This window comes from Gossypium hirsutum, chromosome A04 (assembly GCF_007990345.1).
Source record: "Gossypium hirsutum isolate 1008001.06 chromosome A04, Gossypium_hirsutum_v2.1, whole genome shotgun sequence".
Taxonomy (NCBI): Eukaryota; Viridiplantae; Streptophyta; class Magnoliopsida; order Malvales; family Malvaceae; genus Gossypium; species Gossypium hirsutum.
In genome coordinates, this window is record NC_053427.1 from 6,740,162 (window position 1) to 6,763,210 (window position 23,049).

Sequence of the window (23,049 nt, forward strand, 5' to 3'; positions counted from 1 at the left end):
TGTACACCTTGTCTTCTTGACCAACAATTTTAAAGCCTTCAGGCTGCTCAACATATATCTCTTCTTCAAGGAGACCATTGAGAAAGGCTGACTTCACATCGAGCTGATGGATTTTCCATTGCAATTGTGCTGCTAAGGCAACTAGCAGCCTTATGGTGTCAAGCCTAGCCACTGGTGTAAAGGTTTCAAAGTAGTCAATGCCATACTTTTGGTTGAACCCTTTTACAACCAGCCTTGCTTTCAATTTGTTCAAGCTTCCATCAGCATTGTGCTTGGCTCTAAACACCCACTTCACTCAAATGACCTTTCTGTTGAGTGGTCTTTCAACTAGCTGCCAGGTCTGATTCTTCTCAATCATACTGATTTCATCAGCCATTGCCTGTTTCTAGCCTTGATGAGCTTCAGCTTCTTCAAAACAGCTTGGTTCAATAGCAGCAACATGAGCTCTTTCATAAATCTCAGCCAATGGTCTAGTGCCTCTGACTGGTTTATCATCAATGTCCATTTCAAGACCATTTTGATCAGCTTCAGTCTGGTCTGTTGCAAGATCTTTAGAGACTGCATCTGGTTTATTTTTATCCCAGTTCCAGCTTGCTTTCTCATCGAATACAACATCTTTGCTCACAGAGACTTTGTTTGTTGAAGGATCAAGTATCCTATAACCCTTCTTGATACTGCTATAGCCCACCAGAATACCATGATGACTTTCTTAGCAAGCTTGTCTCTTTTTGCTACTGGAATATGAGCATGACAAACACATCCAAAGACTCTTAGGTGAGCCAATGATGGTTTGAACCCGAACCAGGCCTCGAATAGAGTTTTCTGAGCCAAAGCCTTGGTTGGGAGCCTATTTTGGAGGTAAACAACAGTGTTAACTGCTTCTGCCCAAAACGTCTTAGGTAAATTTTTTTCAAACATCAAGCACCTGGTCATATCCATCAAGCTTCTGTTCTTTCTTTCACTTACACCATTTTGTTGAGGTGTATGAGTGTTGGTGAGCTGGTGTTTGATGCCTACTTCATCACAAAACTTATTTAACCCAGATGAAGTATACTCAGTCCCATTATCAGACCTCAATGTCTTCAACTTGCAACCTGTTTCAGTCTCTGCTACAGCTTTAAACTTAAAAAATACTGAAGCCACTTCTGATTTCTGTTTAAAAAAATAAATCCAACAATATCTCGAGTAATCATCAATGAATAAGATGAAATACCTGCTGCCATTCAGAGATTGAGACTTCATTGGACCACATACATCAGTGTGTACAAATTGCAGTCTTTCAGAGGCTCTCCAAGCTTTGTTTGTAGGAAATGGTAGTCTAGCTTGTTTTCCTAGCTGACATACTTCACAAACTTCTTCCTTTTCAACTGAGTTAGTGAAGTTTTCAACCAAATCTTCTTTGGTTAGCTGAGTCACTGAGTTGTAGTTGACATGGCCAAGTCTTTTGTGCCATAGCTTGGATTCATCCTAAGCAGCTATGTAGGCACTGTCTACGCCTTTGTTCTAGTCCACCACAAAGCTTTTGTCAGCCATGGTCACTGACATGAGCTTGGATCCATTTGGATCATTGATTAGGCACTCCTTGCCTTTGAACACCACAGAGTAGCCCTTTTCAAGCAACTGAGCTAAGCAGGTTTCTATCTATTTCAGGCACCAAAAGTACATTTGACACAAGTTTGGTACCTGTAGAAGTGTCAATCAGCACATCTCCCTTGCCTTCTACTTTGATGAAGTGTCCATTTCCAACCTTCACCCTTGTTTTGAAGCTTTTGTCAATTTTCTTAAAGATGGAAGCATCAGGAGTCATGTGGTTAGTACATATACTGTCAATCAACCATCCTTTTGTGGCTTTTCTTTTGGTAGCTGAGCAAGAAACTGCAAAGACTTGCTCTTCTTGGTCACTGCCTTCTTCTGCTACTCGAGCTTCAGCTCTTGGCTGTTGAGGTTGATTTAGCCTCTGTTTGCTTTTGTTTTTGCAAACTTTTTTTTGCATGGCCCATCTTTTTGCAGATTTTGCACTGCACATCAGGTCTAAACTAACATACTTCACCCGGATGACTTAGCCTTTTATAGTGTGGGCAAGGTGGATATTTTCTTGCACCATCTGTCTTTAGCTTGTCTGACCAGGTTTTCTTCCCCTTGTATCTAGAGGAGTTTGAGGCTGGTCTAGTTTTGGCTTGGAAGGCACCTTCTTGATGCTCCTCCAGTCTACTTGCTCTCCTTTGCTCTTGAGTATAAAGAGCATTGATCAATTCTGTCAAGGATATACTGGTCAAGTCCCTTGAGTCTTCAAGAGATGAGATCTTTGCCTCATACCTTTCAGGTAAGGTTGAGATCACCTTTTCTACAATTCTTGCTTAAATAAATTGATCTCCAAGTAGCCTTATGCTGTTTACTACAGCCATGATTCTGTCTGAGTACTGCTTGACAATTTCTTCCTCTTTCATCTTCAAGTTTTCAAAGTCCCTTCTTAAATTCAGTAGTTGTTGCTGCTTTGTTCTTTCAGTCCCTTGAAACTCCTCCTTCAACTTATCCTAGGCCTGCTTTGGTGACTCACAAGCCATGATTCTTGTGAAAATCACATCAGATACACTGTTCTGGATACATGACATAGCTTTATGCCTCTTTGTTCTTTCATCAGCATGCTGCCTGATCTGAGCCACTGTTGGATTGGCTCTGAGTGGTTCTGGTTCAACATCTGAGTTGACCACTTCCCACAAATCGAATGCCTGCAGGTAGGTCTTCATTTTCACTACCCAAATGTGGTAGCCCTCTCCATTAAAAACTAGTGGTGCAGCTGGTGAGAAGCCTGATGAAGCCATGGTTGTAAGAATTGAAATATGACAGGTCCACTAAGAATAAGGCTCTAGATACCAATTATTGGTGTTTGACACACTTTATCCGGATGAAATATGAACTCCAGTCTGGATCTTAAACAACAGCATAATATATCCGGATAAAGAATGAAGGAAGATTAAGCTTAAAAAAAAACTCTATACTTGCAGGATAAACAAAACAGAATTTTACTTGGTAAAAGAAAGCAAAATTGAAAGAGTATTTTTTCTGGAATGATTTCTATTGAAATTCATCAGATTGAAAAATGGCATACTGCCAGTACATATACCAGTCATAAGCTAGTCAGCTTTGACAGGTTTCACTTACTATTTTTAGGCTTCATTGCAACTTGCACAACTTGCAAATTGCAACTTGTAAAATTAGATAAACTGATATATCAATCTTATCAGCACCGAATGCATTAAATACACTACCTACTTAGTTCTAATTTAACTAAGTTACAAAATATTACAAAAGTAACAAAATGAAACTGAAATTGAACAACAGCATCAACTTCAGTAGCTGTATGTACTTCATTCGGAAATACTACAGCAACTTGATCTGCTTCTTCATACTTCATCCGGATAACTTATGTTGCACGGTCTGCTCCTTGGTTGCTTTATCTGCTGCATGCATGCCAACTTCAACACTATATATTGGCTTAATAGCTAAATTATTTAGTGCATTAGGTGTAGTCTAAATTTGAATCGCGTTGCTGTTAAGATTTTACTTTCTTCTTATAATCCATAAAAATAAAAATACACATAACTTTCCAGTTTTTAGGTACAAACCAAATACTTTTCTAGGCAGGTCGTACAGTTGACTTGATTTAAGAAACTAGAGCATAGAGTTTTATCACATCCTTTTTTAAGTTATGAAGAAATTTTTTAATACTAAATTTTATTATTTTTATAATATGTTAAAGAAATTAAATTGTATTTTTAAAAATACAATTTAATTGTTTTTAGTATTAAATTCGAATTTGGTATTGAGTCGCTTTCAAGTTTGGATTTATTCAGCTAAAATTTGTTAGATATGAGTTTTTCGTAGCTCAAGTTTTTGAGATTTAAGTTTTTTCAAGTTTGCATTAAATCAAATAAAAATACTTATGATAGTAGGTTTTGGATCAAATTGGGTTCAAGTCTTTTCAAATTTAGGCCTTTTTAGGTTTGAGTTTTTTAGGCTTGAATATTTTCAAATTCAACTCAAATTGCATAAGAATAAGTTGGAGCTTTAGTTTTTTAGATCATATTTTCAAGTCCAGTCTCACTTTGCCACAATAATGGCATAAGGGTCTTCCTTTCATCTTGTTACATACATGTTTTTGTCTTGGTATTATTCTATCAAATGTTGCAATATCTGATTTAAGTCCCTTTTTAGATAATTTTATGATTTTTGTGAGCAAGGATAGATAATTTTCAAGTTTAAGTCCCTCTTTTTTTTCTTTGAGTATATTTGCTTCTTTCTTTGAGTCGAGTGATATCGTTAGTGGCCATATCAAAGGATTGAATCTACTCATCTTCAACAACTTCACAAGTTGCTTAATCAATTAACAAGATAAAAGTCTTTGTGTGAGCCTTTCAATATACATAATTTGACAAACCGAGTAGCAATATAATCTTCAAATCTTGTATAACTCAATAACAAAGTGTAAGTGAAAAAAATTATATATTTATATAAAATATCATAATCTTTTTAATACTCAATTGAAAATATATATTTATATTAAAATTTATAATTTAAAATTTAACTTGCAATTAAATTAAAAATTATATTTTTAAAATTTACTATACAAATTAATTAATTAAATTTTATTTTAAAAATATTATAATGTTCACATTTTAAATAATTAATTTGTAAAGAAAAATAAAATAAAGAATGTTTACATATTTTGTGAATTTAAGTGGATTGAAATGCATTATTTTTTTACTTGTAGATTGAGAAGTGACTATAAATAATTTAAGTGCTATATAAAGAAAACAGATATGATCTTATGCTTTTATTATACAATTTATCCTATTTTGAAATCCGAATTCTCAAATACCAATCTTAAAAAAGTAAAAATTCCATATGATAAGGACATGAGAGGAGGATAGCAAGCGAACCATTTCCCTACCTCCATTATCAATATTCCTTTCTTCGAACACTTGTAGCAGAGACCTGCTTGGGCACCCACAGATGCCTTCCCTTTTCACCATTTCAATGTACTTCCTCATCTATAAATACATCAATTGCATAGCTTTGGAGATACATTGCAAGTTAGCTAACTACTTTAGAAACTCGAACAAAACTTTTACTTCTCAACTCTCTCAAATTCACCATGGCTGACAAGTGCGGCAACTGCGACTGCTCTGACAAGAGCCAATGTGTTTAAGTAATCCATAATCATCCATCCATGATGGAGCTTGCCAGTAGTTTCTAGTCTTGTGTGTGATTTTGAGATCATCATGCTGTTTTTGTTGTGCATGTGCATTTTACTACGTATATGTCACCATTAAGCTGGACCAAAGCTTTTTCAAAAGCATTTATGAACCCATGTTTCCTCAAGGATGTTACCCAGTACGCGAGTGTAGGATATAGATATGTGTCAACCGGAGGATCATATTCTTATACTCTTGCTCGAATATCAGATACCAGTATTGCTAATCTTGTTACAACTAAGCACATGAGTTTGAAATCAATATTCATTGAAACTAAAGGCTTTTTTTTCAATGCTTACAGGAAGAAAGGAAACGCCTTGGTCATTGAGACTGAGAAAAGGTATATATTTCCTCAGTCTAATGCATGATTCGCTACATACATGCATTAATACTTCCATTTATCGTATTACTCACCTAGAGAAGCAAAAACGAAGGAACTATGCCTTGCACGGTTGAAAATTGAGAATTAAGAAATTTAAAGTTGCTTTTACATATGCTAAACATAATCTGTTGTGTTATTCTTGTGTAGCTACATCAGCACTGTAGTGGTCGAGGCTATGGCAGAGAACGATGGCAAGTGCAAGTGTGGAGCTAGCTGCAGCTGCACAAACTGCACATGTGGCAATCATTAAGCAGACATATAGAACCATGATGTTTAGTACTCCATAATTAAATTAAGTTGAATAATTGGTGGTGTGTTTTATGTCTGTCTGCCTTATATCTGCGTCTCATTGTATACCATGATGGAATGGCCATGTCTATGGACTTTGTCTGATTAATGAATGATTATTAGCACAAATCTGTTCCATAAACAAAGAGATATAATCTTCAAATTTATTCATATTCGACATATATTCACATCCAACTTTCACTTGAGCACAAAACAAATTTGCGACAAGATAATTTCATTAAAGAAAATAAAAAACAAAAGAATATGAAAGAATGAAAAAAAAATTGATGAAAAACAAGCACAAAACAAATTTGCAAGCAGCCTTCCCCTCTTAAGAAATTGATATATGGCTCTTAAACTAATAAATTACCAATGTGAATTATATCAGAGTCTTGGAAAGCTCTAATATCATGTTAAAACTCACGATGATGATAAAAAAAAAAGGGAGAATTGAAGAAAATGAAAGAAAATAAACTATAAAATACTTAAATAATCAATAATAGTTACAGTATACATATCTATAAGTTGTGTTCTTGATTAATTATTCACAAACTAAAATAATTAACTAATAATATTTATACATCTTTTCAATGAATATGTTAATATTTTAAGAATTTGGAAATAATAAAATAAAAATTCAAGATATTTTTTCATAAAAAAATTGTCATAAAAAATTATTAAAATCTATTATTCAGAAAATAAAATAAAATGGGAAAGCATATAAGATATGATTAGACCTATCCATGGGTCGAGTTGGGTGGGATCAAAAAGTGAGAAAATTTGAGTAAAAATATAAGCCCAAAAAATAGGTTTGAACAAAAAAAATTCATTTAAAAACCGGGTCAAGTCTCGGGTAAGGCTTTTTTACCCGAGCCCGGCCCGAATATGCAAAAAAAATTGTTGTTTTGTTTATAATTTTCTTGCTTTTTTTTTCTATTTTCTTGTTATTTTTTTACTAATTTACTACAATTTTACTATTATATTACTATTATTTTGTTCTTATTATTTAAATATTGTATAATTTTTATCATCCCTACTCTTAATATTATATAAAAAATGTAATCAAATGTATTTGAACATACATCCTCTTAATTTTTATATATCTTTTAAATGAGCCTAAAATGAAATTTTCTTATTTTTTGAAGGGAGAGTTAGCATTTGTATCATCAAATGAAAATAAATGTATTCTTAGGAATTTCAAAATAAAAAAAAAATACCTAAAGGATAATTTTTCACAAACCCCTGCTAGAATCCCATATTTAAAAAATTAAAATAAATAAATAAAATAAATAAATGAGAAAAGAATATATAAGATATGATGCCCAAACCCACTTATATAACATATTGATGTAAATGACTGTCACTCACATTCATTTATTGAGGTAATTGTTTCAGACATCCCCAAATTATAATTCTTATTTTAGGTTGATCCTTCAACTTTAAAATATTTCGATTATATCCTTAAATTATCGATATTATATCAATTAGATTCTTTTTATTTTGAAATCGCTAATTTAACTATTAAATGACAGGTAAAATTTTATACCATATAATTTAAGATAAAAATTTAAGATCCTTATTAATATAACTTTGATAATTTGGAGACATAATTAGAACATTTTAAAATTTTCGGTACAATTAATTCTTATTTATTTGTAAGATTTATATTTAGATCAAAGTCCTGATGTCTTTGAAAACTATGATCATGATAAGGGAGCACCAATTCAAAGTTGAATTTGATTTTTCTTTTTGGGTAGAGTCCATATTGCATAGATTTTGGGATTACATTCTAAAAGACAACCTAAAAGAAAATTCCAAATGATATAGACATGAGAGGAGGACAGTAAGCCAACCATTCCTTTGCCTCCATTATCAAGATTCCTTTCCTTTGAACTCTTGTAGCAGAGGCGTGTGCTTCTCTCATGCCTGCTTGGGCCCCTACAGATGCCTTCCCTTTGCACCATTTCAATGTACTTCCTCTTCTATAAATACATCAAGTGCATAGCTTTGGATATACATCGCAAGTTAGCTTAACTACTTTAGAAACTCAAACAAACCTTTCACTTCTCAACTCTCTCAAATTCACCATGTCTGACAAGTGCGGCAACTGCGACTGCTCTGACAAGAGCCAGTGCGTGTAAGTAATCATCCATCCATCATCATCTTTCGACCAGTTTCTACTGTTGTATGTGATTCTTTGATTTTGTTATTGTTCCTAAGTTACCATGTCTATGTTCTGCATGTTTTTTAGCTGCAAACTACTAGGGGCAAATTTAAAAAATTATTTAATGGAGTCGGAATTTAATTATAATTTTTTTTATAGATCAAAATATAAATTTATTAAGGTTGTTGTGACTAAATGCATGAGTTTGCAATCAATTATCATTGAAACTGAAGGCTTTTTTTTTATGCTTACAGGAAGAAAGGAAACAGCATGGTCATTGAGACTGAAAAGAGGTATATTAGGACTAATATTGAATGATTTAACCAAAATTGAACCCATTTGGATAAGTTATCATATACTTACCTAGAGAAGCAAAAAAAGGAGGAGCTATGTCTTGCACAGTCGAACACATATGCTTAAATATAATCTGTTGTTATATTTCTTTGCAGCTACATCAGCACTGTAGTGGTCGAGGCTGTGGCAGAGAACGATGGCAAGTGCAAGTGTGGAGATAGCTGCAGCTGCACAAACTGCACATGTGGAACTCATTAAGCAGACATAGAACCATGATGTTTTAGTCCATAGAACTATTAGGACCTAAAACTAATGAAATTGAGTTGAATAAATTGGTGTTTTGTTGTTGTTGTTTGAGACATTGAGTGTGTTTTCATGTCTGTCTGTCTTATGTCTGAGTCTCATTGTACACAATGATGGAATGGCCATATCTATGGACATTGTATGATTAATGAATTATTATCAGTATAAATCTTCTCTTTATATTCATGTTCGATACATGTTTAAACAGGGATAAGGAGATATAATCTTCATATTTATTCATATTGGACATATATTCTTACCCAAACACTCACCCAAGCTACAATAAAACACTTTTTAAAACAGTTCTATTTATTATTTCGAATCAGTACTAAAAACAAGTCCATGGTAAGCAAAAGTAGTTAACACTTAAAAAGTAACATAAAGGATGCACTAGGTGCTACATCTCAATGGCAATTGTTCTTCTGAATCCACCGGAAGTTCCTCATCTATCACAGATTCTTTGAATCTCTTCGGAAGAAAATATTGACCACCGAGGCGCTGTTGGTAGTGTACGATCACAGCAAAGAATATACCCAACAGAATAATAACAAAGTCCCAAGCAGTTGAGTAAAAATCTGCACCATGATCTCCGTAGATGTATGAGTCATCTATATCAGCATAGTTGTTTGCTCTGTACAGATCATATCCATGGGGTATGAGGCGAACAAGGGTGATTCCTATGTAAAAGAAACGAGAAAGTGCTGGTTCTCTCAAGTTCTGGAATATGTTGAAGATTACTTGAGGAAAAAGAAAGGCATCCAGTATCAAACCAGCATAAGCTCTTGAACTCCCCAAAATGATTTCATCTATGTAGTACCAAGTTAGATATACATTCTGCCTTGACTTAACCAAAAAGGCGATAATAGCTCCGATTATGTACACCGGAACACACACATAGAGCCCCCTTTTCTCTGCAATCCAAAAGGTCTTTTTCTTTTCAGTAGAGCATCTAGCAGTCCATGAGAGCATTAGAAGACGGACTTGCAGCAGAAAAGCCACCATAGTGACCACTCTAATGATCACCTCTTTCATTTCAAGCCATGTTCCATCTCTAATCAAGATTGATCTCTCGGTATCTTGAATGAACATTGCTTCGAGGTTTAGAACCAAAGGAATCAAGTGTCCCAGTGCTAGAATAACAAGCATTAGAAGTGAAACCAAAGGACCAATGCCACGGTGCTTCCTGACATGAAAGATTTGAAATGCAACAAAGATAATTGCAAGAGTATTGAATATTACCAACATGATCATCTCGAAATCCATTCTCCAAATTGATTCCGTAGCCCAACTGCGATAATAAGCTCTTCCCGAAAACTGCAGGGGCTTGAAGGACAGAGAATCGGTTTCTTCACGTGTGCTTTCGATACTTCCTTTGATCTTACTTCTCCTGTCCGAGTTCAATGGAGGAAAATTGATTTTCACCAGGATCTCGCAATCCATCGAATGGCTTGAAAATGTTTTGTCACCTGACCTTAAATGTCTGCAGCCAACCATGCATAGGCTACCTGTTGCTGTATCATAAACCCCTTCAGCAGAAATTTGGATTTCGGTTTGAAAATATTCATTTGAAGATTCATTAAACGGATTAAGGCCACCATCCAATTCCGAACTAGGTAGCATGATACTCATTTTATAGCTGATATTAAGTAAGCCACTGCTGGAATTGGATTCAACGCCAGAACTTTTAGGCTTTGAGCTTGAGGATGGTATTAGAAATGGAAATCTCTGATCTTGCTGATCACCAACCGCAAGAGGATCCGAAGAACCCCATCCGATTCTTCCTTTGGAACCTTTGATGATGGACATCCTAAAACCCAGATTACCAGAATAGACGTCTGGATATTGTCCCATGCTGTTCCTAGTCCTAGGATTCTTCTTTGGACATGATTTCTTCACTTCGTCCATTTCCGTGAACACATACTTCAAACCTGGAAGTTGAATTCCTCCATAACGTCCAGTATTTCGGAACTCGACCCTATCAAAGAAACCAGCTTCATTCCTAGGCTTCACAGTCCAAATTTCTCCTACAATGGTGCTTGTGTTTCTGATAGACAAGATTGCTGGGAATCTTAAGCTCAACCGTGTCGTGCAGTCTCCAACATGAGACTTCTCCAAGGAGCTCGATGCATCATAGATTCGGCAAGCAATGATACAAAGCCGATTACTCTTTGCATCCCAAGATCCTTCTCCAATTAATGAAGTGTTGAGATTGGGAGAGCTATAGTATCCCTGATAGCTATCGTTCCGGAATTCTATCAGAAACCTCAAGCTTAGCCTATCGTTTGAGCACTGAATCATACTCAACGTTATTACTGAAGGTAAATATCCAATACCATCACCAAATGGATTGCAACTCTTTGAAGAATTACAACTGCCAGTATACTCCAATTGGAAAGCATTGCTTCCACCTAACATATCACAAATAGTTCGAGTTTGCGATAAGCGGAGGGACGACATCGGTTGGACATTGGTTCCCCGAGGACACCCTTCACTAAACTGTTTTGAAACCATGGTGTAAGCGTAATTTAGTTGAGGAAACATCAGCAGTGAAATTCGCTCAAAGTGATTTGGACCACCAATTGAATTCAAGCTATCCAGGGTACCAGTCACTAAAGTTTTGATAGTACTGGACTTCCTAAGATTATTAATCTTAAGAACAGCAGCAAGTTGAAGCAGTTTACCTTCTTTGGAGTAAGCATAACTCGATCCCACCATGCAAAGCTTCCCGGTAGGTCGAGACCAGAAGCCTCGAAAATCGAAGTCCAGCGTCCCACGGTCGCTTGAATCGCTTGAACTTATAACCAATGAGCTTCCAGAGGAGATACTCTGTTCATAGTAAAACGAGGTTTGAAAAATCAGGTTTCCTTCCACCATAAAGACATCATCAGCATGGGTTGTATATACGTGGTGAGTCTCGAAAAGGAACGTTTTCGATTCCGGTGGAGAGTAGGAACGTGAAGGAGGATTGTTTAGGACTTTATCACCACCACTAAAGTAACCATTTTGACGTCCAGGGAAAGGCATGATATTGAACTCCTCATCATCTGGTTTGGATTCATGAACAACTGAGTTACAGTGAACACCATAATCAAATTCACTTGCGGTGCCGAAGACTACATGAAGACATGTGAAAGAGGAGACGATAAACAAGAAGAAGAAAGCATTAATAAAACAAAGTTTCGTCCTACAGAATATGGAACTGTCCATATCTATAGACATGAATTTCTTCAGACAGCAAGATTGTGATAAAGAACTTATTGCAAAAGCTTTGACAATGATCATAAATATATAGATATTACTCTACATCTCTCACAGGACATGGGAAATTTCCAAGAACAAGACCTTGCAAGACTTTGAAAAGTAAGAGAGGATTATAACAATGTTTTATATTTAATCCGAAGTAGGTTTTTGATCAAATCACATTATAAAATGAACACAACAAAAGAAAACTTTATATTTAATCACTAAATAATTTCTGAAAACTGATGTATTTTTTTGTAGACTCCATAAAGACCCTCAAACGTATAAACAAGACCAGAAATATGGGTGAAATCATGCCATTTGGTGTGAATGTCTTATATGAATATTTATATAATCAACACCAAAATGTTTAATTTTTTTCATATATTTAAAAAAATCTTATCCATGAATATGAAATTCATATATGATTAATATTTCCATATATATATATATATATATATATATGATAAATTAAGGGTTAATATATCATTTGGTACTTACATTTGGCTTAAATTTTTAATTTGGTACCTAATCTTTTTTTGTTTCAATTTGGAACCTAAATTTGGCTTCAATGTTCAATTCGGTACCCAAACTAAATGACATCATGGGGTTCAATAAATATTTGACATGTCTGCCCTTCTAAAAAAAACATAGGTACTTAATTGAGACAAAAAGAAAACTCAAGTGTTAAATTGAAAATTGAAGTTAAACCTAAGTACTAGTATGAGACAAAGAAAACTCAAGTATCAATACGAAAAAAGTCAGGTACCAAACTAAACATTGAAACCAAATTTAGGTACCAATTTGAAAAAAAAAATCGATATCGAATTAAACATTGAAATTAAATATAGGTACTAAATGATATATTAACTTTAAAATTAAAGGAAGTCTAGAGCCATGCCTCGCCTTCTACCTCAATCCAATAACGAGTGGTTACTATTATTATCGGCAGGTCCTACAACAGCATGACTTGACTTAAAAACTAGAGCACATGGATGCAATTTCCTGCTATTTGCTAAAAATGGTCCAACCATTGATTTTTAAAAGGATTAAAATATGTTATAGGTCCATGTACTATTCATAAATTTAAAATTTAGTCCCTATATTTTTATTTTCAGGAATTTAGTTTTTTTACTTTTCAAATTTCAAAATTTAAGTCTAATTGTTAACACAGTTAATTTTCTTTTTGTTCAATTTAGTACCCAAACTAAACAACATCATGTACTTCAATAAATATTTTACATGCGTGCCCTAGTAAAAGAATCATAGTTACTTAATTAGGACAAAAGAAAAAACTCAAGTACTAAATTGAACATTGAAGTAAAACTTAGGTACTTGTATGTGACAAAGAAAAACTCGAGCATTAATATGAAAAAGCTTAGGTACTAAACTAAACATTGAAGTCAAATTCAAATTCCAAATTAAACATTGAAATCAAATATAGGTACCAAATAATATATTAACAAGTTGAGAGTCAAGCCTCATGTTCTACCTCAATCCAATAATGAATTATTATTTTAGGCCCGTTTGCTATGCTTGGGCTTGATTTGGCCCAAAAAATGGGCCTAAAATTATTTCAAGCACGACTTGAATAAAAATACTAAAACTCGACTCTGGTTTGATCTGCCCAAATTAATTTTTTTATATTATTTTTTTATATATAAAAAATTAAAAATACAATACATCAAAAATACTAAAAGCATTAAAATAAATTATTCTCAACAAATTAAAAATATATTTAAAATATATATTTATACTTAAATAATACTAAGAGTTATACTTAACAAGCAAATGCCTCTAAAATAGTAACAAAATTAATAATAAAATAATAGTTATATAATATCTAAACAATAACAATAAAATAGTAGTAATATAATAGTGAAATGTTAGTAAAACGGTAAGAAAATAATAAGAAAATAGTAGCAAAACAGTAAGAAAATAGCAGAATTTGTTTTTGTCTTTTTGCTTATTAGAGCTAAAATCGGGCCAAAAAGACTTACCCAAGGCTTGACTCATTCTTTTAACGAGTTTTTTTTTGTCCAAGTTCATTTTTTAGACTTATATTCTTACTTAAACTCTCTCACTTTTTAAGTGGTACTTCGGATCTAGTTGAATAATCCGGCCATGGATAGATCTATCATTGAGTTATTATTATTTTTAGGTTAATGAATTATTATTGTTATTATTATTATTATGAAAAATAGCGAAGTCAATGTGAATCAGCTTAGTCATTTTTTTTTTTTAGGTTTTGGGTCGAAACAAAAGGATTTTATTGGCAGGTCCTACAACAGTTGACTTGACTTAAAAGCTACACCAAGAGATGGATGAAATTTCGTACTATTTGCTAAAAAGGTCCAACCATTGAAGGGTTAAGTTATGTCATCGGTCCCTGCGCTATTGAAAAATTTTAAATCTAGTTCTTATACTTTTATTTCGAATAATTTAACATTTACCTTTTAGATTTTAAAATTTTGAAATACAAAATATTTTCAAACCCTAGAATTTTCATCAAGCAAATTATTTCCTCCACCATTACCAAATCAATCTTCAAGCAAAGGAATTCAAAAAGTTTTGAAAATCATCCCTCTCCTCCTGAGTAGAATGTCAATCTCTTCATCCGATTAAGGTTTTTATGTCTTCGAATCAGGGATAAGATCTAAACTTAAATCTTTTTGTATAATTGAAAGTAGTAGAAAATAATGGTTAAAATCATAATCATTATAATAAATTATGTTATAAAAATAATTTATATGTATTTTATAAAATTATAATAAAATTTATATTATTTAAATCTTATTTTATTAAGTTATAATAAAAAATATTATAAAAATAATTTGCATATTATAAAAGAGATGAGTCATATTTCGTTGGATTGTACCAACATATTACATAATTCATAGCTTCATTCATGAGTCGATTTAGGATAATTCGTACTTTTAATACAATTTTATTTGTAACTTTATATTACATTAGGCTTAGTAAGCTATAAAAGAAAAAGGATCAATTTACACAATTATTTGGAAACAGTAAAAGTTGTGAACACTTAAAAGTAACACAAGGCATGGACTAGGTGCTATATTTCAATGGCAATTGTTCTTCTGAATCCACCGGATGTTCCTCATCTATCACAGATTCTTGGAATCTCTTCGAAAGGAAATATCGACCTCCGAGGCGCTGTTGGTAGTGTATGACCACACAAAGAATATACCCAACACAATAATAATGAAGTCACAAGCAGTTGAGTAGTAATCTGAACCATGATCTGCATAAATATATGTGTCATCTACATCAACATAGTTGTTTGCCTTGTACAGATTGTTAGAATTGTGTGACCCAAATTCTAAGAGATTGCTTGCAAGTCAAGTTAAACAAAAATATATTTTCTTTCTAGAAGATTTAGTATTTATTAGTATAATATATTTAGCATTTATTAGTATAGTTTATTTGACTTACTAATTTAGCCTATAAATAGGCTCCTTTATAATCTTAGAATTGAGAGACACCCATTAGATTAGAACTCATAACACATTCAGAGAATTTTGTGTTTACGTTTGAGGGTTCTTTGTTTTTCGGGTTTTCGGGGTTTAGTTTTTATCTCCATCTTTTGTACTCTTCATTCTTTTGCCATTATAGTAAAATTATCTTTGCCCGTGGTTTTTTATCCTCTTTTGAGGGGTTTTTCCACGTTAAATTTGTGTGTTCATCTTCTCAATTTCTTCTACTATTTTTACTTGTTCGCTGCTTATTCGGGACGATGCTAACACAGATCATATCCATGGGATACCAGGCGAACAAGGGTGATTCCGATGTAAAAGAGTCGACAGAGAGCCAGTTCCCTCGAGTTGTGGAATATGTTGAAGATGATTTGAGGGAAAAGAAAGGCATCCAGTATCAAACCAGCATAAGCTCTTGAACTCCCCAAAATGACTTCATCTATGTAGTACCAAGATTGCCTTGCCCTTACTGCTTGGTGTACATTCTGCCTTGACTTAACGGAAAAGGCAATAATAGCTCCGATTACGTACACCGGAATACACACATACAGCCCCCTTTTCTCTGCAATCCATAAGGTCTTCTTCTTTTCAGTGGAGCATCTAGCAGTCCATGAGAGCATCAGAAGACGGACTTGCAGCAGAAAAGCCACCATTGTGACGACTCTAATGATCACCTCGTTCATTTCGAGCCACGTTCCTCCTCTAATCAAGACCAATCTCTCGCTATCTTGAATGAACATTGCTTCGAGGTTTAGAACCAAAGGGATCAAGTGTCCCAGGACTAGAATAACAAGCATGAGAAGTGAAACCATAGGACCAATGCCACGGTGCTTCCTCACATGAAAGATTTGAAATGCAACAAAGATTATTGCAAGAGTGTTGGATACGACCGACACGATCATCTCGAAATCCATTCTCCAAATCGATTCCCCTACCCAACTGCGAGAATAACTTGTTCCCAAAATCTGCAGAGGCTTGAAGTACAGATTATCGGTTTTCTCACGCGTGCTCTCGATGCTTCCCTTGATGTTATTTCTCTTGTTCGAGTTCAATGGAAGAAAGTTGACTTGCAGAAGGATATCGCAATCTATCGAATGGCTTGAAAATGATTTGCTGTCTGAACTTGAACGCCTGCAGCCAACCATGCATAGGTTTATTTATATTTCATCACATTAAATAAAGTTTTAGGGTCAAGTCTCGTGCTCTACCTCAATTCAATAACGAGTGGTTACGATTATTATTTTAGCTAAGTCAATCCCAATGGAAATACACATATTTTTCCAGTTTTTGGGTTCAAACCAAAGACTTTTCTTGAAAGGTCCTACAGCTGACTTGATTTAAGAAACTAGAGCATAGAGAGATGAATGAAAATTCCTGCTATTTGCTAAAAAAATGTTCCAATCAATCATTTATTTTAAGAGGTTTGAAATCAACCACGCATTCATTTAAATAGTGACATGTCATACACGTGACAATTTATGTGTATCACGTTAGTCAATTTAAAAATGTTAAATTTTCAATCCACTTTTAGACTATTTGACAGAAAACATAAATTTAAAGGTCATTTTGACAAAAAATTAAATGAATGACTACAATAATTTTTTTGTAAAGTCGAAAGCTAGATAAGTAAATTTATCTTTTATCTTTTTTATATTTACTCAACACAATTTAATCATGATGATATATGAACTCTTGACATAAAGAATTTTAAAATTTTAATTTTATGATTCTAGTTAAATACTCATTATATAAAATTTTAATTAATATATTAATTTTTTTTATTCATATTTTGATTGTATCATAACCTAGTATTGAATTATAAATGATGGTCAAGATAGTTAAATCGGATGATGAGACATTGACTTGTTTACAAGGTTGAAAGAGTTAGATTTTGATTTTGACGAATCAAATGCTTACAATGATAAGTCATATTTAAAAACGGGGTAATATATACAGAATAATAAACTCTTGTATTTACAAAAATTTTATGTTTTTTTATATATTTTGTAGATTTTTTTTTGAATTTTAGGATTTTTTATTTTAAATGCACAATAAATCTGGACAAATAGTTATTTTGATACAAATGAATCTGAATAATTATATCTTTGAAGTTTATTCTGAACATATATTTCTCTAGTAATTCTATATATTTTTTATAATTTCATAAAAATAATAATATAAAAAATTTAAATAAATTCCAAATTAAAAATAAAATTAATTTTTATCACTTAAGTCAAGTCAGCAAAGCAAGGGGTTTCGCAGTAGTATGAATAATACTTGTGCCCTACTTCAATCCATGTATTATTATAATTTTGGCATATAGCTAAGTCAATGTCAATCAGCATGCACCTTTTTTTCTTTTTGTGCCAAATTTTTGGGTCCAGACAAAAGGCTTTTATTGGCAGGTCCTACAACCGCTGACTTGACTTAATATCAGACACTTGAAACCTTCCACCAACTTTCGCTGTCTTTTTTTTCTGACCTGAAAGTTGCTTTCGGTGTCTACAAACTACATTTTACTATTAAATTTATTCAGGGAAATAAATCTAAACAAAATTTCACCACAACTGATTGGAGCAATGAAATTGTTATTAATAGATTTCATAAATTATATATATTATATTATATTTTGTTGATATTGGGTATTAGTAATTGATGAGATGAGAAGGAGCTGGTGATGCAAGGAAGATCGATTCACCTAAATAAGTGAAGAGTTAGAGAAAAGAGAAAGGCAGAGAGGGAGGTAAGGTAGCAAAGGAGACAAGATTCTGAAGAGTGCTTAGGGTTGCTAAAGACAGAAAGATTCTTTCTTCATCCTTTTGGAAGGTATTTATAGGAGGTCTCGTAGTCGTTGGTGACATGTCACCAACAGTACGGGCGATGGCCCGACTGTATGGTTGGCTAGGTGGTAGGTTAGTTGGTATCGCTCTGACATTTCTTAGAATGAGGTGGTATAAGGTTGTTACACCTCAGTGGAGTGGTCTCCTCTTGCGAGTTAGTGTGTTCCTGCTAAAAGTAGATGGCCAAGAGGATGAGATGTCCAAATAAAGGGCCATCCGAGTGACCTTCAAGTGGAGAATAAGACAATTCTTGCAAAGTGAAGGATCATTTGTAGGCATCTCCTAGGTTTCCTCTCGTGGTACTACGTGTCCATGGCAGGTAAACACAAAAGCACCAGAGAAAATTTCAATACCTGGCAACAGCAAAAATGCTTCAAGGTTGAAGGAAACAAGAAAATGTAGGGTTGTTTCAAAACGATGTGTTTCATAATTTGTATGCCTCAACACTTCATAGCCAGTGACACTCAAACACGTGTTTGTTGAAAATTGTTACTCATCATTGCTCTGACCCCTAATGTGTGGTTGTTTCAACCCCACATTTAGGGTGTGCTTGGTGCTGGAAAAAAATCTGGTTTGAAAATAGTTTTCTTGCACAACAGAAATTAAAATTTTGAAAACGACCCGGTTTGTAATATTTATAGCAATAAACCTTAGACTAAAGTTATACATGTGCTTTCGTATGTGCAGATCCTTAACGTTTTCTGGCTTTAACTAAACGATCTTCTCTGCTATTCTCATACCATGAAATGTTTCGGGTGTGGGCTTGAACCATTTGAATCAAAACACAGAACTAAAAAAAGTTTTATTTACTTTTGGGGTGAATATGAAAATTTCTCTTCTCAAATAAAAACCAGTAGAATTGTTATTCTGAAAAAATATATTTAATAGTTGAGAATAAAACTCACTCTATTTTTTGGTAGAGTAACAATCTCTCAAAGTTCGTCATTTATGCCCTATCGGTGCCATCTATTTATAATAAAATAAGATAGAACCCTTATTGAATTGTAAAAGTTTTTTTACTAGAAAAATAAAATCCTAGTTCAATCAGGACGTAGGGAACGAAAACCCTAGTTGTAACACCCCAAACCTTAGAATCTGTATTTTGGTTGGCTAACACGGCGAATGTGATCTTGTAAGTTAGTATGTCTAATCAACAAGATTAGACAAATTTCTAGGTGGAATCACCCGGCGGATTATATCGATGTGTTTCGCAATCTAGCAAATTTTCACTTTCTAGTGTTTGGCGAACTCCTATGCTTGGCAATTCTTCCATGTGTGGACACGCCAGTGGCGAGTTTTTTTATAGCGAGTAAGTTATTCGATATTTTTATTGTTAGTCGGAGTAAGTGGGACACGTATTAGTTACGTGTCAAAATTTTAAGTTAGGAACATGTCATATTTGCAAGACACCTGTAGAACCTCATTAATTATGTCTAATTAATGGAACCGCGTGTGACTAGTGGAATCGTGTGTGCATGTAAATGATTAGGTAACCTGATATAGTGCAATTACGGGATAATTCCTATATAAATAAGATAAAAGCTTAACATAGGATGACTTTATTCTCTATTTTTCTCTGTTCATCCTTGTTTTCTCAGAAGAAACTTAGTATGTTCTTCGCTGCATAAAAAAGGTACCAGGTTTCGAGTTAGCAACTGGTCAATTCTTAGGTCCTTCATTAGTTTAATATTAAGAATGACAGGGTGGTAAGAACCATTACTATAGGTTTCTACTGGAGGTCGATAGGAAGGAAACTTCCTTTTGATTAACGTTTGCATGTTTTCGATTCTTGTTTTTACCTTGAAGTTTAGACTGATTCTTAACTTAATAGAGTGTTTAATCTTATTTAACTAAAGAAATGGGAGAAGGCCCTAGTGCAAAAGGGAAAGAACCCGTAGAATAAGTAAAGCTTTTCCTGATAATATCTTATAAGTTCCTTTCACTTGTGCTCCTGTTAAATTCCAACTAATTTCATGATAATGTTGTCTTCCAAGTAAGCAAGTTTATTTAAAATCAGTTGTGCATGTTAGTAATAACAAAATAAAATGATAATAACGATTGCGTAAGAAAGATTGTGAATGGATACTTTTCCTTGGTGCACAAGCTCCGTATTCGAGATTGTGGAAAGGGCAAAGGGTGGAAACTGTTAAGATATGATGGCAGAATGTATGGAGATTATGATTTGAAATGAGATTTACCTCTAGTAGGGCATGTAAATGCAAACCGCAATTGGTGAATGCCTTACGGGGGAATATGTAAGTGTTAGAATTAACAAGGAGAATTTATGGAAGTTCGGTTGGATATATAAATACCAAATTAAAAGAGCAATACCATGAATATGAAATCGTGGCTCTTCGAAGTGATATGTTGATCAAAAGCTAACGTAAGGAAGGGGTCCATAAATAGTCTATGCAAAGCATGCAAGTGAGTGCTACAAAAAGTTAATGCATGTGAATAGTGCTGAGACAAAAAAGGTACCCGTATGACTTATGTTTAATAGTGAAAAGTATTCGGATGAGAACTAACATTATTTGTAGTGTGAAATGGTTTGTGATTGTGACTAGACATAATTATTATTATTCGCATGAAATCTTAAGTTACTGGCGACTACATTTAGCGGCGGATTGTATCTACCAACGAATCCTAATTTTTGGTATTACCAAGTGTTGTAAAAGCTTAGTTTAAATTTACTTCTTGAAAACCCTGTTCGAAACCTTAATATTTAGTCTTGGAACTCATTAAGTTCATTATGAACTTACTTAGTTCCCTTACCATTTCAGGATCTGTTGAGAAAGAAGACTTTTGAAAGGACTCAGCGAGACAATGGACTCTTTTGTGAGCCTTTCATCGTTCCGTCATAACATGTATATCAATTCGGGGTAGCCTGTGGTTTAAGTCTCTTGTAACTGAAATATGCAAAAATGAATTTGAATTTCTTTTTATAACCATCATGTATAACGAATGACTACACTTCGCCAATTTGTTTAACTTCTACGTTATGTGAATTAAAACTTTTACTCTCCCTCGATTTATGCCTTAATTCTTTTAATCTTCGGAATGACATTATGGAATATGTACATTTATTTTTTTTCTGGTTTTGTCCTGAAAGTATTATTTCACCAAACATCATTTTAAGATGAATTATTAAGATCTTATTGTTTGACTTAAATGTTAAGGCCAATGTTTTTTTCATTACGAAATGATTTTTTATTTTTTGATAACATCGTTGTTCGCTGGTCAAACAGTTGAATTGGAACCTTCTTTTACATAAGAGGCTTTTGGGTCTCTTCCATATCGACCCAATACTTTATAATTCGATCCAACCCAATATTTATTTATTTTGTTACCCAAAATAAACTTCAATATTTATATTTAATTAAATAATTTTCTCATCCCTATTTTATTTCCGATAAAATTATGACGATTTTACCTTTGGTAAAATTTTGAGAAAATATATTTAATATTTCACAACTCAACTTTTTCACTATGGTCGAACGATTTATTTTCATTTCCGGACTTTAAAACTGCTCAAAAACATAAACACATTCTTCTGATCATTTCTAAGTAATCCATGTACATTTGCAAATGTATCATTTCTCATTTTCATTTTCATTTTGAGAAACTCATATTCATTTTCAAAATGTTTTCATTTCTTTATTTCAGAGAAAACCACAATCATTTTCTAATTGTTTCCCATTTCACTATTTCTATTCATTCCGTTCATTTTGATTCTAAAAACATAAACGCGATTTTTAGATTTTTCAGGCATTTTGAGACCTATATATGACAAAAAAATAATAAGATAAGAGTGAGCCGTCATAGAATATTCAAGAAAATAACTCAAAAATCACCATTAAAACCGATTCTGAAGCATATTTCCATCAAAATTAAAGACTCCCAGTTGATTTCTTATGAGATTATCATGAGTTTCTTTATTTCTTATTGTTATATTGTCTTTTGGATGTTTTTGTTTTTAAGCATGAACTAATTTTCTAAATATCTAAGAGAGATGAACCCTGTGATGAATTCTATCCTTTAATTTTTATTTTACGCAATAAATACTTAAATCTTGTTCTCAATTATGTGTGCTTAATTCTTGGTTTGATATTTCTAGATTATTGATCCATGTTTGATGTGTTTAAATCAAAGGAGGAATAGACCTTGCTTAAGAGTAGATCTACAGTAATTGAGTGGAGTTGCATGAAATCCTAGAAATAGGACGACATAAATCTACCGAATTATTGTCAAATCTAATAGGGAAATCCATAAATCGAGTTAATGCGATAATAGAAGTTTTAATTAGAAATAAATTTCAATTAATCAACCTAGAGTTTGTTGCTCTTACTCTCGAAAAAGATATTAGCGTAATTAGGGATTTCTATGGATCAAGAAACTAAGTAAATAATTGTGTGATTTAGATTGATAGTAACAAATGAATTCTAAGTGGATTCTTTCCTGGGTATTATTTCATTTCTTGGTTGTTAATCGTTTATTTTCCTAAATTTTTCTTTGTCGTGTTCATAGTTAATTAATTTAGTTAATTTTAGTTTTCAATCAATCACTCGAATTTATCAGTTAAATAATAGAAAGACAATAATTAATAATACTTTTAGTATTCTTGAGAACGATATCTTTGTTCACCATAGCTATACTATTAATTGATAGGTGCACTTACCTTAGTCAAATTTTTAGTTGGTTTACGATTTCATCAGTTGCCATCACCAACTCAAGCATATTCATATTATCCCAACTGAAAACTAGTCATTCAAGAGAATAACATCAATTAATC

At 33.2% G+C, this 23,049-nt stretch overlaps 1 protein-coding gene and 1 long non-coding RNA gene across 2 annotated transcripts; one reads left to right on the forward strand and one right to left on the reverse strand.

The window, feature by feature from the left end:
• Positions 1 to 4,924: 4,924 nt before the first annotated feature.
• LOC107948653 (uncharacterized) lies at positions 4,925 to 6,054 on the forward strand. The gene is made up of 3 exons (XR_001697513.2): positions 4,925 to 5,209; positions 5,557 to 5,595; positions 5,785 to 6,054. It is a non-coding gene; the product is annotated as an uncharacterized lncRNA (long non-coding RNA).
• A 2,617-nt stretch (positions 6,055 to 8,671) lies between these two features.
• Positions 8,672 to 12,244, reverse strand: LOC107902222 (uncharacterized). Its single transcript, XM_016828439.2, has one exon. The coding sequence runs from the start codon at positions 11,966 to 11,968 to the stop codon at positions 9,077 to 9,079; it is 2,892 nt and encodes a 963-aa protein (XP_016683928.2). The 5' UTR covers positions 11,969 to 12,244; the 3' UTR covers positions 8,672 to 9,076.
• Positions 12,245 to 23,049: the final 10,805 nt, after the last annotated feature.

What these genes read in the sequence shown, in the direction of transcription:
- LOC107902222 (XM_016828439.2), bottom strand. Translation starts at nt 11,968, where the DNA reads ATGATCATTGTCAAAGCTTTTGCAATAAGTTCTTTATCACAATCTTGC.